Source organism: Hyla sarda, chromosome 1 (genome assembly GCF_029499605.1).
Source record: "Hyla sarda isolate aHylSar1 chromosome 1, aHylSar1.hap1, whole genome shotgun sequence".
NCBI classification, from domain to species: Eukaryota; Metazoa; Chordata; class Amphibia; order Anura; family Hylidae; genus Hyla; species Hyla sarda.
The window spans coordinates 615587080-615608506 of record NC_079189.1 but is presented as its reverse complement, the minus strand read 5'-3'; the positions used below and the strand labels follow the sequence as shown (position 1 = coordinate 615608506).

Here is a 21427-nt window from a genome sequence, read left to right as displayed (position 1 = left end):
TGTACACAGTAGAGCTGTATATGTGTAATGTACATGTAGCTGAGCTGTATGTGTACACAGTAGAGCTGTATATGTGTAATGTACATGTAGCTGAGCTGTATGTGTACACAGTAGAGCTGTATATGTGTAATGTACATGTAGCTGAGCTGTATGTGAACACAGTAGAGCTGTATATGTGTGATGTACATGTAGCTGAGCTGTATGTGTACACAGTAGAGCTGTATATGTGTAATGTGCATGTAGCTGAGCTGTATGTGTACACAGTAGAGCTGTATATGTGTAATGTACATGTAGCTGAGCTGTATGTGTACACAGTAGAGCTGTATATGTGTAATGTACATGTAGCTGAGCTGTATGTGAACACAGTAGAGCTGTATATGTGTAATGTACATGTAGCTGAGCTGTATGTGAACACAGTAGAGCTGTATATGTGTAGCTGAGCTGTATGTACATGTAGCTGAGCTGTATGTGTACACAGTAGAGCTGTATATATGTAATGTACATGTAGCTGAGCTGTATGTGTACACAGTAGAGCTGTATATATGTAATGTACATGTAGCTGAGCTTTATGTGTACACAGTAGAGCTGTATATATGTAATGTGCATGTAGCTGAGCTGTATGTGTACACAGTAGAGCTGTATATGTGTAATGTACATGTAGCTGAGCTGTATGTGTACACAGTAGAGCTGTATATGTGTAATGTACATGTAGCTGAGCTGTATGTGTACACAGTAGAGCTGTATATGTGTAATGTACATGTAGCTGAGCTGTATGTGTACACAGTAGAGCTGTATATGTGTAATGTGCATGTAGCTGAGCTGTATGTGTACACAGTAGAGCTGTGTATGTGTAATGTACATGTAGCTGAGCTGTATGTGTACACAGTAGAGCTGTATATGTGTAATGTGCATGTAGTTGAGCTGTATATGTGTAATGTGCATGTAGTTGAACTGTATATGTGTAATGTACATGTAGCTGAGCTGTATATGTGTAATGTACATGTAGCTGAGCTGTATGTGTACACAGTAGAGCTGTATATGTGTAATGTACATGTAGCTGAGCTGTATGTGTACACAGTAGAGCTGTATATGTGTAATGTACATGTAGCTGAGCTGTATGTGTACACAGTAGAGCTGTATATGTGTAATGTACATGTAGCTGAGCTGTATGTGTACACAGTAGAGCTGTATATGTGTAATGTGCATGTAGTTGAGCTGTATATGTGTAATGTGCATGTAGTTGAGCTGTATATGTGTAATGTACATGTAGCAGAGCTGTGTGTGTGTTAAATATCAAGAAGAAAAAATGTTGTCTCAAATGGCTGGAGGTGCTCTACCCGAAATGCGGTTGTGCATTTATACTGTGGGAGCAGATCCTGCCCTTGTAGTCCGTTGCTAGGGGCGAGGATGCCTGCAGCGGACTACAAGTGCCACAATAGGATCCTACACCCGATAAACATTGTGGATATGTAACAATTAGAATAATACAGGAATATAGGTGCACTACTGTGGTAGATGTATACAATACATTGTCTAATCCCTGAACACTGATGTAAAATTGAGACATTCGCCAGTGTATCCTTATATGAAGGACACCAGAGCCCGCACACCAACGCCAGTATATCCTTATATGAAGGACACACCAGAGCCCGCACACCAACGCCAAGGTTTCTCAAGTGACACCGGACCTATCGCTAAATCTATCTGGGCAAAACCCAGGGGCCAGTGGGCAATTACAGCAACATTAGGTCAAACTCCCAGCGTCCTCCCAGTTACCTCCAGTGTGGCTGGGAACACATACAATGGGAGGAAGCTATAAGCCCCACCCACATTGGCTGATATGTTGCCGGCCTTACAGGTGAACCTTAACCTCTTAAGGACCAAGGGCGTGCACGTACGTCCTAGCTCCCTGGTACTTAAGGACCAAGGACGTACACCTACGTCATGGAGAATTTCGGTCCCCGCCGAGCTGGGACCGGACCGGGGTGACTGCTAATATCGATCAGCAGGCATCCCGTGCAAATGCCGAAGGGGGTCATCAGACCCCCTCCCCCATGTTGGCGATCGCGGCAGATCGTTGGTGAGATCGTTGGTGAAATCTGCCGCTGTCCGGGTCAGTGTGACCCGCTGACCCGGACATACAGGGCGATACACCTATCACCTACTGTATATATGGGGAGGTGGTGATTTCATCCCCCCCCCCCAGGAACGCTCCAGCCAATAGCAGCCGGCAGGGGAGGGGTTAACAGCATCTTCCCACGGCTGGCTGAGTTTAGTCAGTGGTCAGAGCTGCTAGAGGAAGCCAGGGACCCTCCCCCCCCCCCCCCCTTCTGCCGAGATCGGAGCCCCCTCAGAAGGAAAGAAGCCCCCCATAGAGCAGGGAAAGGATACAATCCAGGTAAAGGTAGGGTAAAAAGTAAAAAATTCCCCCCGACCCCCTAATAGGTCCACAAGGGTCCACCCCAGTTTTTTCAGTGTGACCCGGGCCCTATTAGGGGTTCAGGGCGCTGTGATTTGCCCCCTTTTTTTTTTTGGGGCCGCAGCTTTTTATTTTTGCCCATATAACAGTGTGTGATTTCTAATCACACACTGTTATATATAGTATACACCAACCACACACACAGTATATACCCCCCATGATAGTGGCCCTGTGGCCCGCACTAGTACAAGCGACAATGCTAGGAGTCCGACCCCCCAGACAATTGTACCGGAGCCCCCTTCCGGTGAACCTGTCTGGAGACCCCCAGAGGGTTATCAGCCACGGGTTCCGGAGTTTGTTGGCGCCTCCAGAATCCGGATTGACAATTCTGGGTTCACTGAATTTGACTATTTCAGTTATTTTTTCAGTGACCGTTTTGTCCATCACATGGTGGAGCAGACGAATCTGTACGCCAGGCAGTTCATCGCCCACCCCCCGATTCTTTTTTGGCCAGGTCCAATGAATGGCGCGCCATTGATTCAGCAGAAATTAGGACATTTTGGGGCCTCGTGCTGCACTTGGGCCTGGTCAAAAAACCTATTGTCAGGCAGTACTGGAGCGGGACATCCTATACCAGACCCCGCTGTACAGTATGGTCATGGCACGGAACCGGTTCGAAGCCATTCGGAAATGCCTCCATTACACTGATAATGCGGCATGTCCGCCCCCAGGTGATCCCGCCTATGACCGGCTTTACAAAGTGAGGCCGCTCATCGATCACTTTGGGGCCAAACTTTTGGAGGCCTACGTACCCCTCAGGGACCTCTTGGTTGATGAGTCTCATCAGTTTTAAGGGGAGACTCATCTTCCGCCAGTATATTCCCTCGAAGTGGGCGCAGTACCAAAAATGGAAAACTCCAGATATGTGCAAAACAGCTGTAGTTTATTGGTTATTTTTTAAATCAACTGGAGCCAGAAAGTTTAACTGATTTGTAAATTACTTTGATTTAAAAATCCTAATCCTTCCAGTACTTATCAGCTGCTGTATGCTCCACAGTTCTCTCCTTTCCAGTGTGACCACAGTGCTCTCTGCTGACACCTCTGTTCATGTCAGGAACTGTCCAGACCAGGAGACAATCCCCATAGTAAACCTCTCCTGTTCTTGACAGTTCCTGACATGGACAGAGGTGTCAGCAGAGAGCACTGTGTGTCTGATGGCGGGGGGGGGGGGGGGGGGGGGGGGTCCTCCCGTGATCTCGGCTGCGGCACCCCAGACATGAGGTGCATGGAGCGAACTTCATTCTGTGCCAGAGACTGACGATGCAGGGCGGAGGCTTGTGACATCACAGCCACGCCCCCTTAATGCAAGTCTATGGGAGGGGGACGTGACGACAGCTGCTAAAAAGTACTAAAAGGATTAAGATTTTTAAATACAAGTAATTAGAAGTAAAGAGTCCGCTCCCTTTCTATAACGCGGGGCCACGGCCATTGATCGATGTAAAAGATCAGTGTGTGCAGTGTTATAGCCACTAGAGGGAGCTATAACACTTCCAAAATGGCGTTTTTTTTCTTAAATTTTTTTTAAAGGTAAGGAGGAAAAAACGAAAGTGCAAAAACTCGAGTCCTTAAGGGGTTAAGGTACTCTGGCGACACTAGACTTTAAAATATTAACACACTCAGCCCCCGACATGTTTCACTCAGCCGAGCGTCTTCAGAGGTCTGGGCTCATTAGTCTATGAGTCGGGAGACATCTTCTATCTCTTCTGCACAGCGTCTGCCGTAAAGCACCGGTGTCTGTGTCGTGCAGTGACCCAGTACACAAATACCATTAAACGTGGCCGCCCCCGGTAAAGGCTTTTATCATTAATAAATAATAGAACAGATCACACATATACATAACATTATTTTAATACGCTACTTATGTTAACACAAACACAATTAAGAAAAACAGATGTTTTGTTTGTGTAAAACATTTCCCGCATTCTATGCATGAAATAGCTTCTCCCCTGTGTGAGTTCTCTGATGTTTGCCAAGATCTGATTTGTGAGTAAAACATTTTCCGCATTCTGCACATGAAAACGGCTTCTCCCCTGTGTGAGTTTTTTGATGTGCAACCAGATTTGATTTATAAGTAAAACATTTCCCACATTCTGAACACGAAAATGGTTTCTCCCCTGTGTGAACTCTCTGATGTTCAACAACATGTGATTTCCGAGAAAAATATTTCCCACATTGCAAACACGAAAATGGCTTCTCCCCTGTGTGACTTCTTTGATGTTTAACCAGGCTTGACTTCTTGCTAAAACAATGTGCACATTCTGAACATGAATACGGCTTTTCCCCTGTGTGAATTTTTTGATGTTGAACGAGATATGATTTCTGAGTAAAACCTTTCCAACATTCTGAACATGAAAATGGCTTCTCTCCTGTGTGATTTCTCAGATGTATAACAAGATTTGATCTTATGGTAAAACATTTCCCGCATTCTAAACATGAAAATGGCTTCTCTCCTGTGTGAACTCTCAAATGTTTAACAAGATTAGATTTTATGGTAAAATATTTCCCACATTCTGAACATATAAATGGCTTCTTCTCTGTGATGAGAGCTTTTTGAAGCTCAAAATTTCTGGTGCTATTATATTGCTGAACATCCAGTGATGAATGAGAAGACAGGACCTGTATATAAGGATGAGATGACAGATCTTGGCTGTGAAGGGCTGAGGGTGTATCTGGGATAATGGAATGTTCTTCATATGTATCTTGTGTGATATCATCATCTGCTTTATAATCTGAAGATATAAGATTCTCCTCTGATCTCCTGCTACAAGAATCTGCAGAGAATAACAAAAAAAAAAAAAAATCATGAAAAAAAAAAATCTTGTCGACACATGCCCCTTCCGACACATGCCCCTTCCGACACATGCCCCTTCCGACACATGCCCCTTCCGACACATGCCCCTTCCATTCATTTCTATGGGAGAGGAATGGAGGGGGCGTGTTTGTACCATCTGAGCTGCTTTGTGCAAAACATCACACACAGCAGCTCAGCCGGGGTCAAATTGGGGCCCCGAACGGGAGATCGTGGCCCGGACCCAGCGGTCGGAACCCCCAGGGGTTAAATTTCTTAGCACTGGACTTCTTCTTTAACCCCTTAAGGACATGTGTCGTAAATGTAAAAAAAAAAAAAAGTTTCATTTTTACAGTAAAGTGTACAGCGTGAAAACAAGAAACCCACCAAATTAGCAAAATTTTAATTTTTGTTTAAATTTCCTTACACAGAAAATTTTTTTTTTTTTGGGTTTACCGTACATTTTAGGTTATGGATTTTAGAAGGTGAGGAGGAAAAAACGAAAATGCAAAAATTAAGATAAGCCTGGTCCTTAAAGGGGTACTCCCGTGGAAAACTTTATTTTTTAAATCAACTGGTGCCAGAAAGTTAAACAGATTTGTAAATCACTTCTATTAAAAAATCTTAATCCTTCCAGTACTTATTGGGGGCTGTATACTAAAGAGAAATCCAAAAAAAGAAATACATTTCCTCTGATGTCCTGACCACAGTGCTCTCTGCTGACCTCTGCTGTCCATTTTAGGAACTGTCCAGAGCAGCATATGTTTGCTATTGGGATTTTTTCCTACTCTTGACAGTTCCTAAAATGGACAGCAGAGGTCAGCAGAGAGCACTGTGGTCAGGACATCAGAGGAAATGCATTTCTTTTTTGGATTTCTCTTTAGTATACAGCCCCTAAAAAGTACTGGAAGGATTAAGATTTTTTAATAGAAGCGATTTACAAATCTGTTTAACATTCTGGCACCAGTTGATTTAAAAAAAAAGTTTTCCATGGGAGTACCCCTTTAAGGTTAAAATGGGCTGTGTCCTTAAAGGGTTACTCCGGTGGAAATGTTGTTTTTTTATTTTTTTTTAAATCAACTGGTGCCAGAAGGTTAAACAGATTTGTAAATGACAAATCTTTACCCTTCCTATACTTTTTAGCAGCTGTATGCTACGGAGGAAATTCTTTTCTTTTTGAATTTCTTTTTTGTCTTGTCCACAGTGCTCTCTGCTGACACCTGCCCTGGACAGTTCCTGATATGGGCATCAGGTGTCAGCAGAGAGCACTGTGGACAAGACAAAAAAAGAAATTCAAAAAGAAAAGAATTTCCTCTGTAGCATACAGCTGCTAAAAAGTATAGGAAGGATTAATATTTTTTAATAGAAGTAATTTACAAATCTGTTTAACTTTCTGGCACCAGTTGATTTAAAAAAAAAAAAATATGTTTTCCACCGGAGAACCCCTTTAAGGGGTTAAAGATACATGCATCATGTACAAACATCGGCAACAAAATAAAATAATTAAAAATAAATAATAAAAAAATTTAAAACAATAAGGGACGTACAAAAAAAACTTTTCGGCGCTACTTTTTACCGAGTTTTGGGCCAAGACTTTTGGAGCACAACGGTCACGCTGCGTTTTCAAAGGCGTTTACACCAAAAAGAACAAAAGTTTAGGAGCCGCAGTATTTGAAGGTCGTAATGTGGGATTTAGTCTGAATGACAGGACATTCTCCAAGGCTCATACTCATGTTTCCTGACAATTCTGACGCAAAATTTACCCTACGATTCTAATGGTAAAAATGTATTTAAAGGGGTATTCCAGGAAAAAAACTTTTTTATATATATCAACTGGCTCCAGAAAGCTAAACAGATTTGTAAATTACTCCAATTAACAAATCTTAATCCTTTCAGTACTTATGAGCTTCTGAAGTTAAGGTTGTCCTTTTCTGTCAAAATCCTCTCTGATGACACCTGTCTCGGGAACCGCCCAATTTAGAAGAGGTTTGCTATGGGGATTTGCTTCTAAACTGGACAGTTCCCGAGACACGTGTCATCAGAGATGACTTAGATAGAAAAGAACAACTTAACTTCAGAAGCTCATAAGTACTGAAAGGATTAAGATTTTTTTAATAGAAGTAATTTACAAATCTGTTTAACTTTCTGGAGCCAGTTGATATATATATATATATATATATATATATATATATATATATATCGTTTTTTTCCTGGAATACCCCTTTAAAAAAAAATTCAGATTTTTTTTTCCCTTTTTTTTTTAATTTATTTTTTATTAATTACTACAATGTTATATATTGTTTTTTTGTTTTTTTTTGGGTGCGAAATAGGAAAAAGGAGAATGCTAACAATACACCTGTCTATTTTAACCATGTATAGCCTGACCTTGGAATATTACCTCTCATCTAGAGATACCCACTTTCAGCAGCACAGTAAGTTCACTTTGGGCTCCCTATGTACAGACTTACCAGAAATGTCTTCCTATTTAAAGGGGTACTCCGGTGGAAAACTATTTATTTTAAAATCAACTGGTGCCAGAAAATTATATAGATTTGTAAATTACTTCTATTAAAAAAAAAATAATAATTTATCCTTCCAGTACTTATCAGCTGCTGTATGCTCCACAGGAAGTTGTGTAGTTCTTTCCAGTCTGACCACAGTGCTCTCTGCTGACACCTCTGTCCATGTCAGGAACTGTCCAGAGTAGAAGAGGTTTGCTATGGGGATTTGCTTGTACTCTTGACAGTTCAGAGGTGTCAGCAGAGAGCACTGTGGTCAGACAGAGAAGAAATTCAAAAAGAAAAGAACTTCCTCTGTATTATACAGCAGCTGATAAGTACGGAGAGGTTTGCTATGGGGATTGTCTCCTGCTCTGGACAGTTCCTAAAATGGACAGAGGTGTCAGCAGAGAGCGCTGTGGTCAGACAGAAAAGAACATCACAACTGTGGAGCACACAGCAGCTGATAAGTACTGGAAGGATTAAGATTTTTAAATAGAAGTAATTTACACATCTGTTTAACTTTTTGGCACCAGTTGATTTAAAAAAAAAAAAAAAAAATTCTTCACCGGAGTACCCCTTTAAATTTGAGTCATGGAGGTAATACGGACGTTCTGCCCTTCTGTGGCATAGAAAGAGTCCACCCACGCGGTGGGGACCTGGGCAGAGCACTGCCTCAAAAAGAAAGCAGGTAGGTCTTCAATCTGGACGGTAAGTCCCCAGTCTGGGTTCCCCGCTCCCGTCACCCTGCGCTGTCACATGCTGGGGGTGTTTTATAGCCATGGCGGTTGTCTACATTTAGGACATGCATTGAGGGTCATCCATTGACCATGGTTTGGTATGGGGGGGACCCTAGTGTGGTCTTTAAAGGGGTATTCCGCCCCTAGACATCTTATCCCCTATCCAAAGGATAGGGGATGTCTGATCTCGGGGGTCCCGCTGCTGGGGACCCCCCGATCTCGCTGTTGCATCCGGGGTTCGTTTAGAGCGTCCGGTGCAGCGCCGGAGGCTCGTGAGGTCACGGCCACGCCCCCTCAATGCAAGTCTATGGGAGGGGGCGTGACGGACATCACGCCCCCTCCCATAGGCTTGCATTGAGGGGGCGTGGCTGTGATGTCACGAGCCTCCGCCCCGCATCGCCAGTCATCCGGCACAGAGCGACGTTCGCTCCGTGCACCGGATGTCTGGGGTGCCGCAGCCATACTCTGCCCTTAGACATCTTATCCCTTATCCTTTGGATAGGTGATAAGATGTCTAAGGGCGGAGTACCCCTTTAAGGAGTCGTATGGGTACTGTTAGGTTCCTGTGTGGGTCCGTCCTTCGTTGATCACCCCACCTAGGCATAGGACCCCCAGAATAGAGTGTATGTAGGAGTAGTGAAGGCCCTTGGCCAGCTATTACCTTTCACCCCCCCCAACACCCTTACTTGTAGGTCAGGGTTTCCTCATTGCACAGTCCGCCTATGGCGCTCATTCCATCTTTTCGCATTATTCCCGTATTTGCCCATCATCCCCTCATTCATCAATACTGTGCTTTATATCTTTATTACGTCTTGTCATTCGGCGCTACTACAAGTCTACAGTAGCCACATCTGTCTATGATTTATCTCTTTGACTGCAGAGTCCTACTTTACGCTAAAATTTTGTATACGGCCTTTCGAGTTCCTTAAATTTCCGTCTTCATATTTTAGTTGTGTGATATATTTTGGCGAATAAAAGCTACATTCTATGCACTTTAAGCTACATTTTAGGCACTTTAAGCTACATTATAGGCACTTTAAGCTACATTATAGGCACTTTAGGCTGCATTATAGGCACTTTAGGCTGCATTTTAGGCACTTTAAGCTACATTATAGTCGCTTTAGGCTACATTATAGGCACTTTAGGCTACATTCTAGGCACTTTAGGCTGCATTTTAGGCACTTTAAGCTACATTCTAGGCACTTTAGGCTACATTATAGGCACTTTAGGCTACATTATAGGCACTTTAGGCTACATTATAGGCACTTTAGGCTACATTTTAGGCACTTTAAGCTACATTATAGGCACTTTAGGCTGCATTTTAGGCACTTTAAGCTACATTCTAGGCACTTTAGGCTACATTATAGGCACTTTAGGCTACATTATAGGCACTTTAGGCTACATTCTAGGCACTTTAGGCTACATTATAGGCACTTTAGGCTACATTATAGGCACTTTAGGCTACATTATAGGCACTTTAGGCTACATTATAGGCACTTTAAGCTACATTCTAGGGACTTTAAGCTACATTCTAGGCACTTTAAGCTACATTTTTAGCACTTTAAGCTACATTTTAGGCTACATAATAGGCACTTTAAGCTACATTATAGGCACTTTAGGCTACATAATAGGCACTTTAAGCTACATTATAGGCACTTTAGGCTACATTATAGGCACTTTAGGCTACATTTTAGGCACTTTAAGCTATATTATAGGCACTTTAGGCTACATTATAGGCACTTTAGGCTACATTATAGGCACTTTAAGCTACATTATAGGCACTTTAAGCTACATTTTAGGCACTTTAAGCTACATTATAGGCACTTTAGGCTACATTTTAGGCACTTTAGGCTACATTTTAGGCACTTTAGGCTAGATAATAGGCACTTTAAGCTACATTCTAGGCAGTTTAGGCTACATTTTAGGCACTTTAGGCTACATTTTAGGCACTTTAGGCTAGATAATAGGCACTTTAAGCTACATTCTAGGCACTTTAGGCTACATTTTAGGCACTTTAGGCTACATTTTAGGCACTTTAGGCTAGATAATAGGCACTTTAAGCTACATTATAGGCACTTTAGGCTACATTATAGTCGCTTTAGGCTACATTTTAGGCGCTTTAAGCTACATTTTAGGCACTTTAAGCTACATATTTAGCACTTTAAGCTACATTTTAGGCTACATAATAGGCACTTTAAGCTACATTTTAGGCACTTTAGGCTACATTATAGGCACTTTAGGCTACATTATAGGCACTTTAAGCTACATTTTAGGCACTTTAAGCTATATTATATGCACTTTAGGCTACATTATAGGGACTTTAGGCTACATTATAGGCACTTTAGGCTACATTGTAGGCACTTTAGGCTACATTATAGGCACTTTAGGCTACATTATAGGCACTTTAGGCTACATTGTAGGCACTTTAGGCTACATTATAGGCACTTTAGGCTACATTCTAGGCACTTTAAGCTACATTATAGGAACTTTAGGCTACATTATAGGCACTTTAAGCTACATTCTAGGGACTTTAGGCTACATTATAGGGACTTTAGGCTACATTCTAGTCACTTTAGGCTACATTATAGGCACTTTAAGCTACATTGTAGGCACTTTAGGCTACATTATAGGGACTTTAGGCTACATAATAGGCACTTTAGGCTACATTATAGGCACTTTAAGCTACATTGTAGGCACTTTAGGCTACATTCTAGTCACTTTAGGCTACATTATAGGCACTTTAAGCTACATTGTAGGCACTTTAGGCTACATTATAGGGACTTTAGGCTACATTATAGGCACTTTAGGCTACATTATAGGTACCTTAGGCTACATTCTAGGCACTTTAAGCTACATTATAGGAACTTTAGGCTACATTATAGACATTTTAGGCTACATTTTAGGCACTTTAAAGGGGTTATCCAGGGAAAAAACTTTTTTTTTTATATCAACTGGCTCCAGAAAGTTAAACAGATTTGTAAATGACTTCTATTAAAAAAAGAGATGAGCGAACTTCTCGGCTCGGCAGTTGATGACTTTTCCTGCATAAATTAGTTCAGCTTTCCGGTGCTCCGGTGGGCTGGAAAAGGTGGATACAGTCCTAGGAAAGAGTCTCCTAGGACTGTATCCACCTTTTCCAGCCCACGGGAGCACTTGAAAGCTGAACTAATTTATGCAGGAAAAGTCATCAACTGCCGAGCCGAGAAGTTCGTGACGAATCGAATTTACTGTAAGTTCGCTCATCTCAACTTATAAGCTTCAGAAGTTGAGTTGTTCTTTTCTGTCTAAGTGCTCTCTGATGACACGTGTCTCGGGAACCGCCCAGTTTAGAAGCAAATCCTCATAGCAAACCTCTTCTAAATTGGGCGGTTCCCGAGACAGGTGTCATCAGAGAGCACTTAGACAGAAAAGAACAACTCAACTTCTGAAGCTCATAAGTACTGAAAGGATTAAGATTTTTTAATAGAAGTAATTTACAAATCTGTTAAACTTTCTGAAGCCAGTTGATATATAAAATACGTTTTTTTCCAGAATAACCCCATTAAGCTACATTTTAGGCACTTTAAGTTGTTGGTATTACCACGTGCAGAATTGTCCGAACTAAATAAATTATTAAATTCCTGATCCTGCAGGGTCGACTAGGTAAACGCAAAAAAAATATCAAAATGCCTAAATTGCTACTTTTTGGTCACAAAAAAATGTTTAATAAAAAGGGAGATCAAAAATGTAAAACTAAGCTAAAGTGGTTCTCCTAAAAACGACAGCTCGCGGTGCAAAATATGACCCTCACAGCTCTAAGACTAGAAACATAAAACAGTTATAGGGATCCGAACATGGCGATAAAGAGATTTTTATTTAACCCCATTCACGACAATAGGTGGAAAGGAACATCCTGGCTTTCTCAGGACGTGCAGTATTTAGTGGTTACTACTTACCGGGGTGGTTTCCTGTAGGAATGTCCTCTTTATACTGCTCATCACTGCTCACATCTGTCTCCACTTCTTCTTTTATTATTATGTCTGGAGAATTAATATAGATCAGATCTATATCCTCCATATACTGCTCATCAGGATGACGGGGACACCTCTCTGGTGCTGTTCTCTTACTGGATCTGACTGTAGGGAACACATACAGAGACTGAATTCATTCTTTACATACAAATAATGAGAGGACGTGTGTATATAGTCATGTCTATTACCTGGTGATGTGAGGGGCTGCTGATCCTCCATCATGACCTGATCCTTGTACTGATCCTTGTGTCCTTCTACATACTCCCACTCCTCCATGGAGAAATAGACCGCCACGTCCTGACACCTTATAGGAACCTGACACATAATGATACAGTCATCACCCCGACCCCTCCAGTGGTGTTACTGTATAATGTCCCAGCATTCCCAGCAGTGTCACCTCTCCAGTCATCACCAGACCCCTCCATTACTGTATAATGTCCCAGCAGGGTCACCTCTCCAGTCATCACCAGACCCCTCCATTACTGTATAATGTCCCAGCATTCCCAGCAGTGTCACCTCTCCAGTCATCACCAGACCCCTCCATTACTATATAATGTCCCAGCAGTGTCACCTCTCCAGTCATCACCAGACCCCTCCATTACTGTATAATGTCCCAGCATTCCCAGCAGTGTCACCTCTCCAGTCATCACCAGACCCCTCCATTACTGTATAATGTCCCAGCAGTGTCACCTCTCCAGTCATCACCAGACCCCTCCATTACTGTATTATGTCCCAGCAGTGTCACCTCTCCAGTCATCACCAGACCCCTCCATTACTGTATAATGTCCCAGCAGTGTCACCTCTCCAGTCATCACCAGACCCCTCCATTACTGTATAATGTCCCAGCAGTGTCACCTCTCCAGTCATCACCAGACCCTTCCATTACTATATAATGTCCCAGCAGTGTCACCTCTCCAGTAATCACCAGACCCCTCCATTACTGTATAATGTCCCAGCAGTGTCACCTCTCCAGTCATCACCAGACCCCTCCATTACTGTATAATGTCCCAGCAGTGTCACCTCTCCAGTCATCACCAGACCCCTCCATTACTGTATAATGTCCCAGCAGGGTCACCTCTCTAATCATCACCTGACCCCTCCATTACTGTATAATGTCCCAGCAGTGTCACCTCTCCAGTCATCACCAGACCCCTCCATTACTGTATAATGTCCCAGCAGTGTCACCTCTCCAGTCATCACCAGACCCCTCCATTACTGTATAATGTCCCAGCAGTGTCACCTCTCCAGCCATCACCAGACCCTCCATTACTGTATAATGTCCCAGCAGTGTCACCTCTCCAGTCATCACCAGACCCCTCCATTACTGTATAATGTCCCAGCAGTGTCACCTCTCCAGTCATCACCAGACCCCTCCATTACTGTATAATGTCCCAGCAGTGTCACCTCTCCAGTCATCACCAGATCCCTCCATTACTGTATAATGTCCCAGCAGTGTCACCTCTCCAGTCATCACCAGACCCCTCCATTACTGTATAATGTCCCAGCAGTGTCACCTCTCCAGTCATCACCAGACCCCTCCATTACTGTATAATGTCCCAGCAGTGTCACCTCTCCAGTCATCACCAGACCCCTCCATTACTGTATAATGTCCCAGCAGTGTCACCTCTCCAGTCATCACCAGACCCCTCCATTACTGTATAATGTCCCAGCATTCCCAGCAGTGTCACCTCTCCAGTCATCACCAGACCCCTCCATTACTGTATAATGTCCCAGCAGTGTCACCTCTCCAGTCATCACCAGACCCCTCCATTACTGTATAATGTCCCAGCAGTGTCACCTCTCCAGTCATCACCAGACTCCTCCATTACTGTATGATGTCCCAGCAGTGTCACCTCTCCAGTCATCATCAGACCCCTCCATTACTGTATAATGTCCCAGCAGTGTCACCTCTCCAGTCATCACCAGACCCCTCCATTACTGTATAATGTCCCAGCAGTGTCACCTCTCCAGTCATCACCAGACCCCTCCATTACTGTATAATGTCCCAGCAGTGTCACCTCTCCAGTCATCACCAGACTCCTCCATTACTGTATGATGTCCCAGCAGTGTCACCTCTCCAGTCATCACCAGACCCCTCCATTACTGTATAATGTCCCAGCAGTGTCACCTCTCCAGTCATCACCAGACCCCTCCATTACTGTATAATGTCCCAGCAGTGTCACCTCTCCAGTCATCACCAGACCCCTCCATTACTGTATAATGTCCCAGCAGTGTCACCTCTCCAGTCATCACCAGACCCCTCCATTACTGTATAATGTCCCAGCAGTGTCACCTCTCCAGTCATCACCAGACCCCTCCATTACTGTATAATGTCCCAGCAGTGTCACCTCTCCAGTCATCACCAGACCCCTCCATTACTGTATAATGTCCCAGCAGTGTCACCTCTCCAGTCATCACCAGACCCCTCCATTACTGTATAATGTCCCAGCAGTGTCACCTCTCCAGTCATCACCAGACCCCTCCATTACTGTATAATGTCCCAGCAGTGTCACCTCTCCAGTCCTCACCAGACCCCTCCATTACTGTATAATGTCCCAGCAGTGTCACCTCTCCAGTCATCACCAGACCCCTCCATTACTGTATAATGTCCCAGCAGTGTCACCTCTCGAGTCATCACCAGACCCCTCCATTACTATATAATGTCCCAGCATTCCCAGCAGTGTCACCTCTCCAGTCATCACCAGACCCCTCCATTACTGTATAATGTCCCAGCATTCCCAGCAGTGTCACCTCTCCAGTCATCACAAGACCCCTCCATTACTGTATAATGTCCCAGCAGGGTCACCTCTCCAGTCATCACCAGACCCCTCCATTACTATATAATGTCCCAGCAGTGTCACCTCTCCAGTCATCACCAGACCCCTCCATTACTGTATAATGTCCCAGCAGTGTCACCTCTCCAGTCATCACCAGACCCCTCCATTACTGTATAATGTCCCAGCAGTGTCACCTCTCCAGTCATCACCAGACCCCTCCATTACTGTATAATGTCCCAGCAGTGTCACCTCTCCAGTCATCACCAGACCCCTCCATTACTGTATAATGTCCCAGCAGTGTCACCTCTCCAGTCATCACCAGACCCCTCCATTACTATATAATGTCCCAGCAGTGTCACCTCTCCAGTCATCACCAGACCCCTCCATTACTGTATAATGTCCCAGCAGTGTCACCTCTCCAGTCCTCACCAGACCCCTCCATTACTGTATAATGTCCCAGCATTCCCAGCAGTGTCACCTCTCCAGTCATCACCAGACCCCTCCATTACTGTATAATGTCCCAGCAGGGTCACCTCTCCAGTCATCACCAGACCCCTCCATTACTGTATAATATCCCAGCAGTGTCACCTCTCCAGTCATCACCAGACCCCTCCATCACTGTATAATGTCACAGCAGTGTCACCTCTCCAGTCCTCACCAGACCCCTCCATTACTGTATAATGTCCCAGCATTCCCAGCAGTGTCACCTCTCCAGTCATCACCAGACCCCTCCATTACTGTATAATGTCCCAGCAGGGTCACCTCTCCAGTCATCACCAGACCCCTCCATTACTGTATAATGTCCCAGTAGTGTCACCTCTCCAGTCATCACCAGACCCCTCCATTACTGTATAATGTCCCAGCAGTGTCACCTCTCCAGTCATCACCAGACCCCTCCATTACTGTATAATGTCCCAGCAGTGTCACCTCTCCAGTCATCACCAGACCCCTCCATTACTAAATAATGTCCCAGCAGTGTCACCTCTCCAGTCATCACTAGACCCCTCCATTACTGTATAATGTCCCAGCAGTGTCACCTCTCCAGTCATCACCAGACCCCTCCATTACTGTATAATGTCCCAGCAGTGTCACCTCTTCAGTCATCACCAGACCCCTCCATTACTGTATAATGTCCCAGCAGTGTCACCTCTCCAGTCATCACCAGACCCCTCCATTACTGTATAATGTCCCAGCAGTGTCACCTCTCCAGTCATCACCAGACCCCTCCATTACTGTATAATGTCCCAGCAGTGTCACCTCTCCAGTCATCACCAGACCCCTCCATTACTGTATAATGTCCCAGTAGTGTCACCTCTCCAGTCATCACCAGACCCCTCCATTACTGTATAATATCCCAGCAGTGTCACCTCTCCAGTCATTACCAGACCCCTCCATTACTGTATAATGTCCCAGCAGGGTCACCTCTCTAATCATCACCAGACCTCTCCATTACTGTATAATGTCCCAGCATTCCCAGCAGTGTCACCTCTCCAGTCATCACCAGACCCCTCCATTACTGTATAATGTCCCAGCATTCCCAGCAGTGTCACCTCTCCAGTCATCACCAGACCCCTCCATTACTGTATAATGTCCCAGCAGTGTCACCTCTCCAGTCATCACCAGACCCCTCCATTACTGTATAATGTCCCAGCATTCCCAACAGTGTCACCTCTCCAGTCATCACCAGACCCCTCCATTACTGTATAATGTCCCAGCAGGGTCACCTCTCCAGTCATCACCAGACCCCTCCATTACTCTATAATGTCCCAGCAGTGTCACCTCTCTAATCATCACCAGACCCCTCCATTACTGTATAATGTCCCAGCAGTGTCACCTCTCCAGTCATCACCAGACCCCTCCATTACTGTATAATGTCCCAGCAGTGTCACCTCTCCAGTCATCACCAGACCCCTCCATTACTGTATAATGTCCCAGCATTCCCAGCAGTGTCACCTCTCCAGTCATCACCAGACCCCTCCATTACTGTATAATGTCCCAGCAGTGTCACCTCTCCAGTCATCACCAGACCCCTCCATTACTGTATAATCTCCCAGCAGGGTCACCTCTCCAGTCATCACCAGACCCCTCCATTACTGTATAATGTCCCAGCAGTGTCACCTCTCCAGTCATCACCAGACCCCTCCATTACTGTATAATGTCCCAGCAGTGTCACCTCTCCAGTCATCACCAGACCCCTCCATTACTGTATAATGTCCCAGAAGTGTCACCTCTCCAGTCATCACCAGACCCCTCCATTACTGTATAATGTCCCAGCAGTGTCACCTCTCCAGTCATCACCAGACCCCTCCATTACTGTATAATGTCCCAGCAGTGTCACCTCTCCAGTCATCACCAGACCCCTCCATTACTGTACAATGTCCAGCAGTGTCACCTCTCCAGTCATCACCAGACCCCTCCATTACTGTATAATGTCCCAGCAGTGTCACCTCTCCAGTCATCACCAGACCCCTCCATTACTGTATAATGTCCCAGCAGTGTCACCTCTCCAGTCATCACCAGACCCCTCCATTACTGTATAATGTCCCAGCAGTGTCACCTCTCCAGTCATCACCAGACCCCTCCATTACTGTATAATGTCCCAGCAGTGTCACCTCTCCAGTCATCACCAGACCCCTCCATTACTGTATAATGTCCCAGCATTCCCAACAGTGTCACCTCTCCAGTCATCACCAGACCCCTCCATTACTCTATAATGTCCCAGCAGTGTCACCTCTCTAATCATCACCAGACCCCTCCATTACTGTATAATGTCCCAGCAGTGTCACCTCTCCAGTCATCACCAGACCCCTCCATTACTGTATAATGTCCCAGCAGTGTCACCTCTCCAGTCATCACCAGACCCCCTCCATTACTGTATAATGTCCCAGCATTCCCAGCAGTGTCACCTCTCCAGTCATCACCAGACCCCTCCATTACTATATAATGTCCCAGCAGTGTCACCTCTCCAGTCATCACCAGACCCCTCCATTACTGTATAATGTCCCAGCAGTGTCACCTCTCCAGTCATCACCAGACCCCTCCATTACTGTATAATGTCCCAGCAGTGTCACCTCTCCAGTCATCACCAGACCCCTCCATTACTGTATAATGTCCCAGCAGTGTCACCTCTCCAGTCATCACCAGACCCCTCCATTACTGTATAATGTCCCAGCAGTGTCACCTCTCCAGTCATCACCAGACCCCTCCATTACTGTATAATGTCCCAGCAGTGTCACCTCTCCAGTCATCACCAGACCCCTCCATTACTGTATAATGTCCCAGCAGTGTCACCTCTCCAGTCATCACCAGACCCCTCCATTACTGTATAATGTCCCAGCAGGGTCACCTCTCCAGTCATCACCAGACCCCTCCATTACTGTATAATGTCCCAGCAGTGTCACCTCTCCAGTCATCACCAGACCCCTCCATTACTGTATAATGTCCCAGCAGTGTCACCTCTCCAGTCATCACCAGACCCCTCCATTACTGTATAATGTCCCAGCAGTGTCACCTCTCCAGTCATCACCAGACACCTCCATTATTGTATAATGTCCCAGCATTCCCAGCAGTGTCACCTCTCCAGTCATCACCAGACCCCTCCATTACTGTATAATGTCCCAGCAGTGTCACCTCTCTAGTCATCACCAGACCCCTCCATTACTGTATAATGTCCCAGCAGTGTCACCTCTCTAGTCATCACCAGATCCCTCCATTACTGTATAATGTCCCAGCAGTGTCACCTCTCCAGTCATCACCAGACCCCTCCATTACTGTATAATGTCCCAGCAGTGTCACCTCTCCAGTCATCACCAGACCCCTCCATTACTGTATAATGTCCCTGCAGTGTCACCTCTCCAGTCATCATCAGACCCATCCATTACTGTATAATGTCCCAGCAGGGTCACCTCTCCAGTCAGCAGCTCCATCATCTTGTTGATGAGTTCTCGGATCTTCTGTTCATCCATTTCCTCATGTATCAGGGAGTGAGGTGGGGGCCCCGGGATTGGGCTCAGGGTTCTTCCCCATCCTTCACACACAGGGGCCCGACAGCGCCCACTAGAGGACTTCTTCACTACTGTGTAATCCTGTGTATGGAGAGACACATTAATATCACTACATACACTCCCAGAATCCCTCACCTCTCCAGTCATATCCATCCGTTATTACATAGATAAGAATGAGGTCATGTGACATCACTCCCAGAATCCCTCACCTCTCCAGTCATATCCATCTGTTATTACATAGATAAGAATGAGATCATGTGACATCACTCCCAGAATCCCTCACCTCTCCAGTCATATCCATCTGTTATTACATAGATAAGAATGAGGTCATGTGACATCACTCCCAGAATCCCTCACCTCTCCAGTCATATCCATCTGTTATTACATAGATAAGAATGAGGTCATGTGACATCACTCCCAGAATCCCTCACCTCTCCAGTCATATCCATCTGTTATTACATAGATAAGAATGAGGTCATGTGACATCACTCCCAGAATCCCTCACCTCTCCAGTCATATCCATCTGTTATTCCATAGATAAGAATGAGGTCATGTGACATCACTCCCAGAATCCCTCACCTCTCCAGTCATATCCATTTGTTATTACATAGATAAGAATGAGATCATGTGACATCACTCCCAGAATCCCTCACCTCTCGGTCATATCCATCTGTTATTACATAGATAAGAATGAGGTCATGTGACATCACTCCCAGAATCCCTCACCTCTCCAGTCATATACATCTGTTATTACATAGATAAGAATGAGGTCATGTGACATCACTCCCAGAATCCCTCACCTCTCCAGTCATATACATCTGTTATTACATAGATAAGAATGAGGTCATGTGACATCACTCCCAGAATCCCTCACCTCTCCAGTCATATCCATCTGTTATTACATAGATAAGAATGAGGACATGTGACATCACTCCTAGAATCCCTCACCTCTCCAGTCATATCCATCTCTTATTACATAGATAAGAATGAGGTCATGTGACATCACTCCCAGAATCCCTCACCTCTCCAGTCATACCCATCTGTTATTACATAGATAAGAATGAGGTCATGTGACATCACTCCCAGAATCCCTCACCTCTCCAGTCATATCCATCTGTTATTACATAGATAAGAATGAGGTCATGTGACATCACTCCCAGAATCCCTCACCTCTCCAGTCATATCCATCTGTCATTACATAGATAAGAATGAGGTCATGTGACATCACTCCCAGAATCCCTCACCTCTCCAGTCATATCCATCTGTTATTACATAGATAAGAATGAGGTCATGTGACATCACTCCCAGAATCCCTCACCTCTCCAGTCATATTCATCTGTTATTACATAGATAAGAATGAGGTCATGTGACATCACTCCCAGAATCCCTCACCTCTCCAGTCATATCCATCTGTTATTACATAGATAAGAATGAGGACATGTGACATCACTCCCAGAATCCCTCACCTCTCCAGTCATATCCATCTGTTATTACATAGATAAGAATGAGGACATGTGACATCACTCCCAGAATCCCTCACCTCTCCAGTAAGTCGGAAGAGTATCTGTAGGGTGAGGTTTATGATTCTGTCGGCCATCTTGTTCCTGTCTCTCTCCATGGTTGATGGGTCATCCAGGAGAATTCTCTTATATAGAAGATATCAGCAGAGGATCCTGGATTGGAGAAACCTGAAGGGAAGAAGAGGAGACGATGATAAACCGCACCAGATTCTATGGAGAAATAAAATCCATTTCCTAGAGATAATTTGGGGAAACATCTGAGGAGACATTATAGTCACAATGATTCTGTATATATAAGTGTATATTTATAGATATATATACACACACACCCTCTAACTACAGAGCTGGACAACAGTCAAGTGCTTCCAGGACCTGCGATGATGTCACAGTCATGTGATCAGTCACACAAAGGAGAGGAGGAGTCACATGATCAGGGGCTACAGCTCTAGACGAGGAGGGTCTGGCTGCAGAGCTCCACTCTAGACAGGAAGCATGTGACCTCCACTGAAAGTTTTTTTTTTTTTTCTTTAAATCAACTTTATTGTAACAAACAATTACTAGACTTTGTACATTCTGAATCTTCGGATGGATTAGTACTGGCTCCTGATGAA

The 21427-nt window shown here is 44.6% G+C and overlaps 1 protein-coding gene across 3 annotated transcripts in view; it reads right to left on the bottom strand.

Moving 5' to 3' along the window:
- LOC130297475 (zinc finger protein 432-like) overlaps nucleotides 1–21427 on the bottom strand; it is a 156658-nt gene that overhangs the window by 109555 nt on the left and 25676 nt on the right. The window contains exons 1-5 of one of the 3 annotated variants that reach the window (XM_056550016.1): nucleotides 21146–21277; nucleotides 20837–20984; nucleotides 19198–19377; nucleotides 12704–12830; nucleotides 12590–12620 (exon numbers count right to left, since the gene is read on the bottom strand). In XM_056550016.1, the coding sequence (XP_056405991.1) occupies nucleotides 12590–12620; nucleotides 12704–12830; nucleotides 19198–19377; nucleotides 20837–20914 (416 nt within the window). In that variant the 5' untranslated portion in view covers nucleotides 20915–20984; nucleotides 21146–21277. Of the gene's footprint in view, nucleotides 1–12589; nucleotides 12621–12703; nucleotides 12831–19197; nucleotides 19378–20836; nucleotides 20985–21145; nucleotides 21278–21427 lie in introns of those variants that run through there. The other 2 variants (XM_056550001.1, XM_056550008.1) reach the window with 2 other exon arrangements.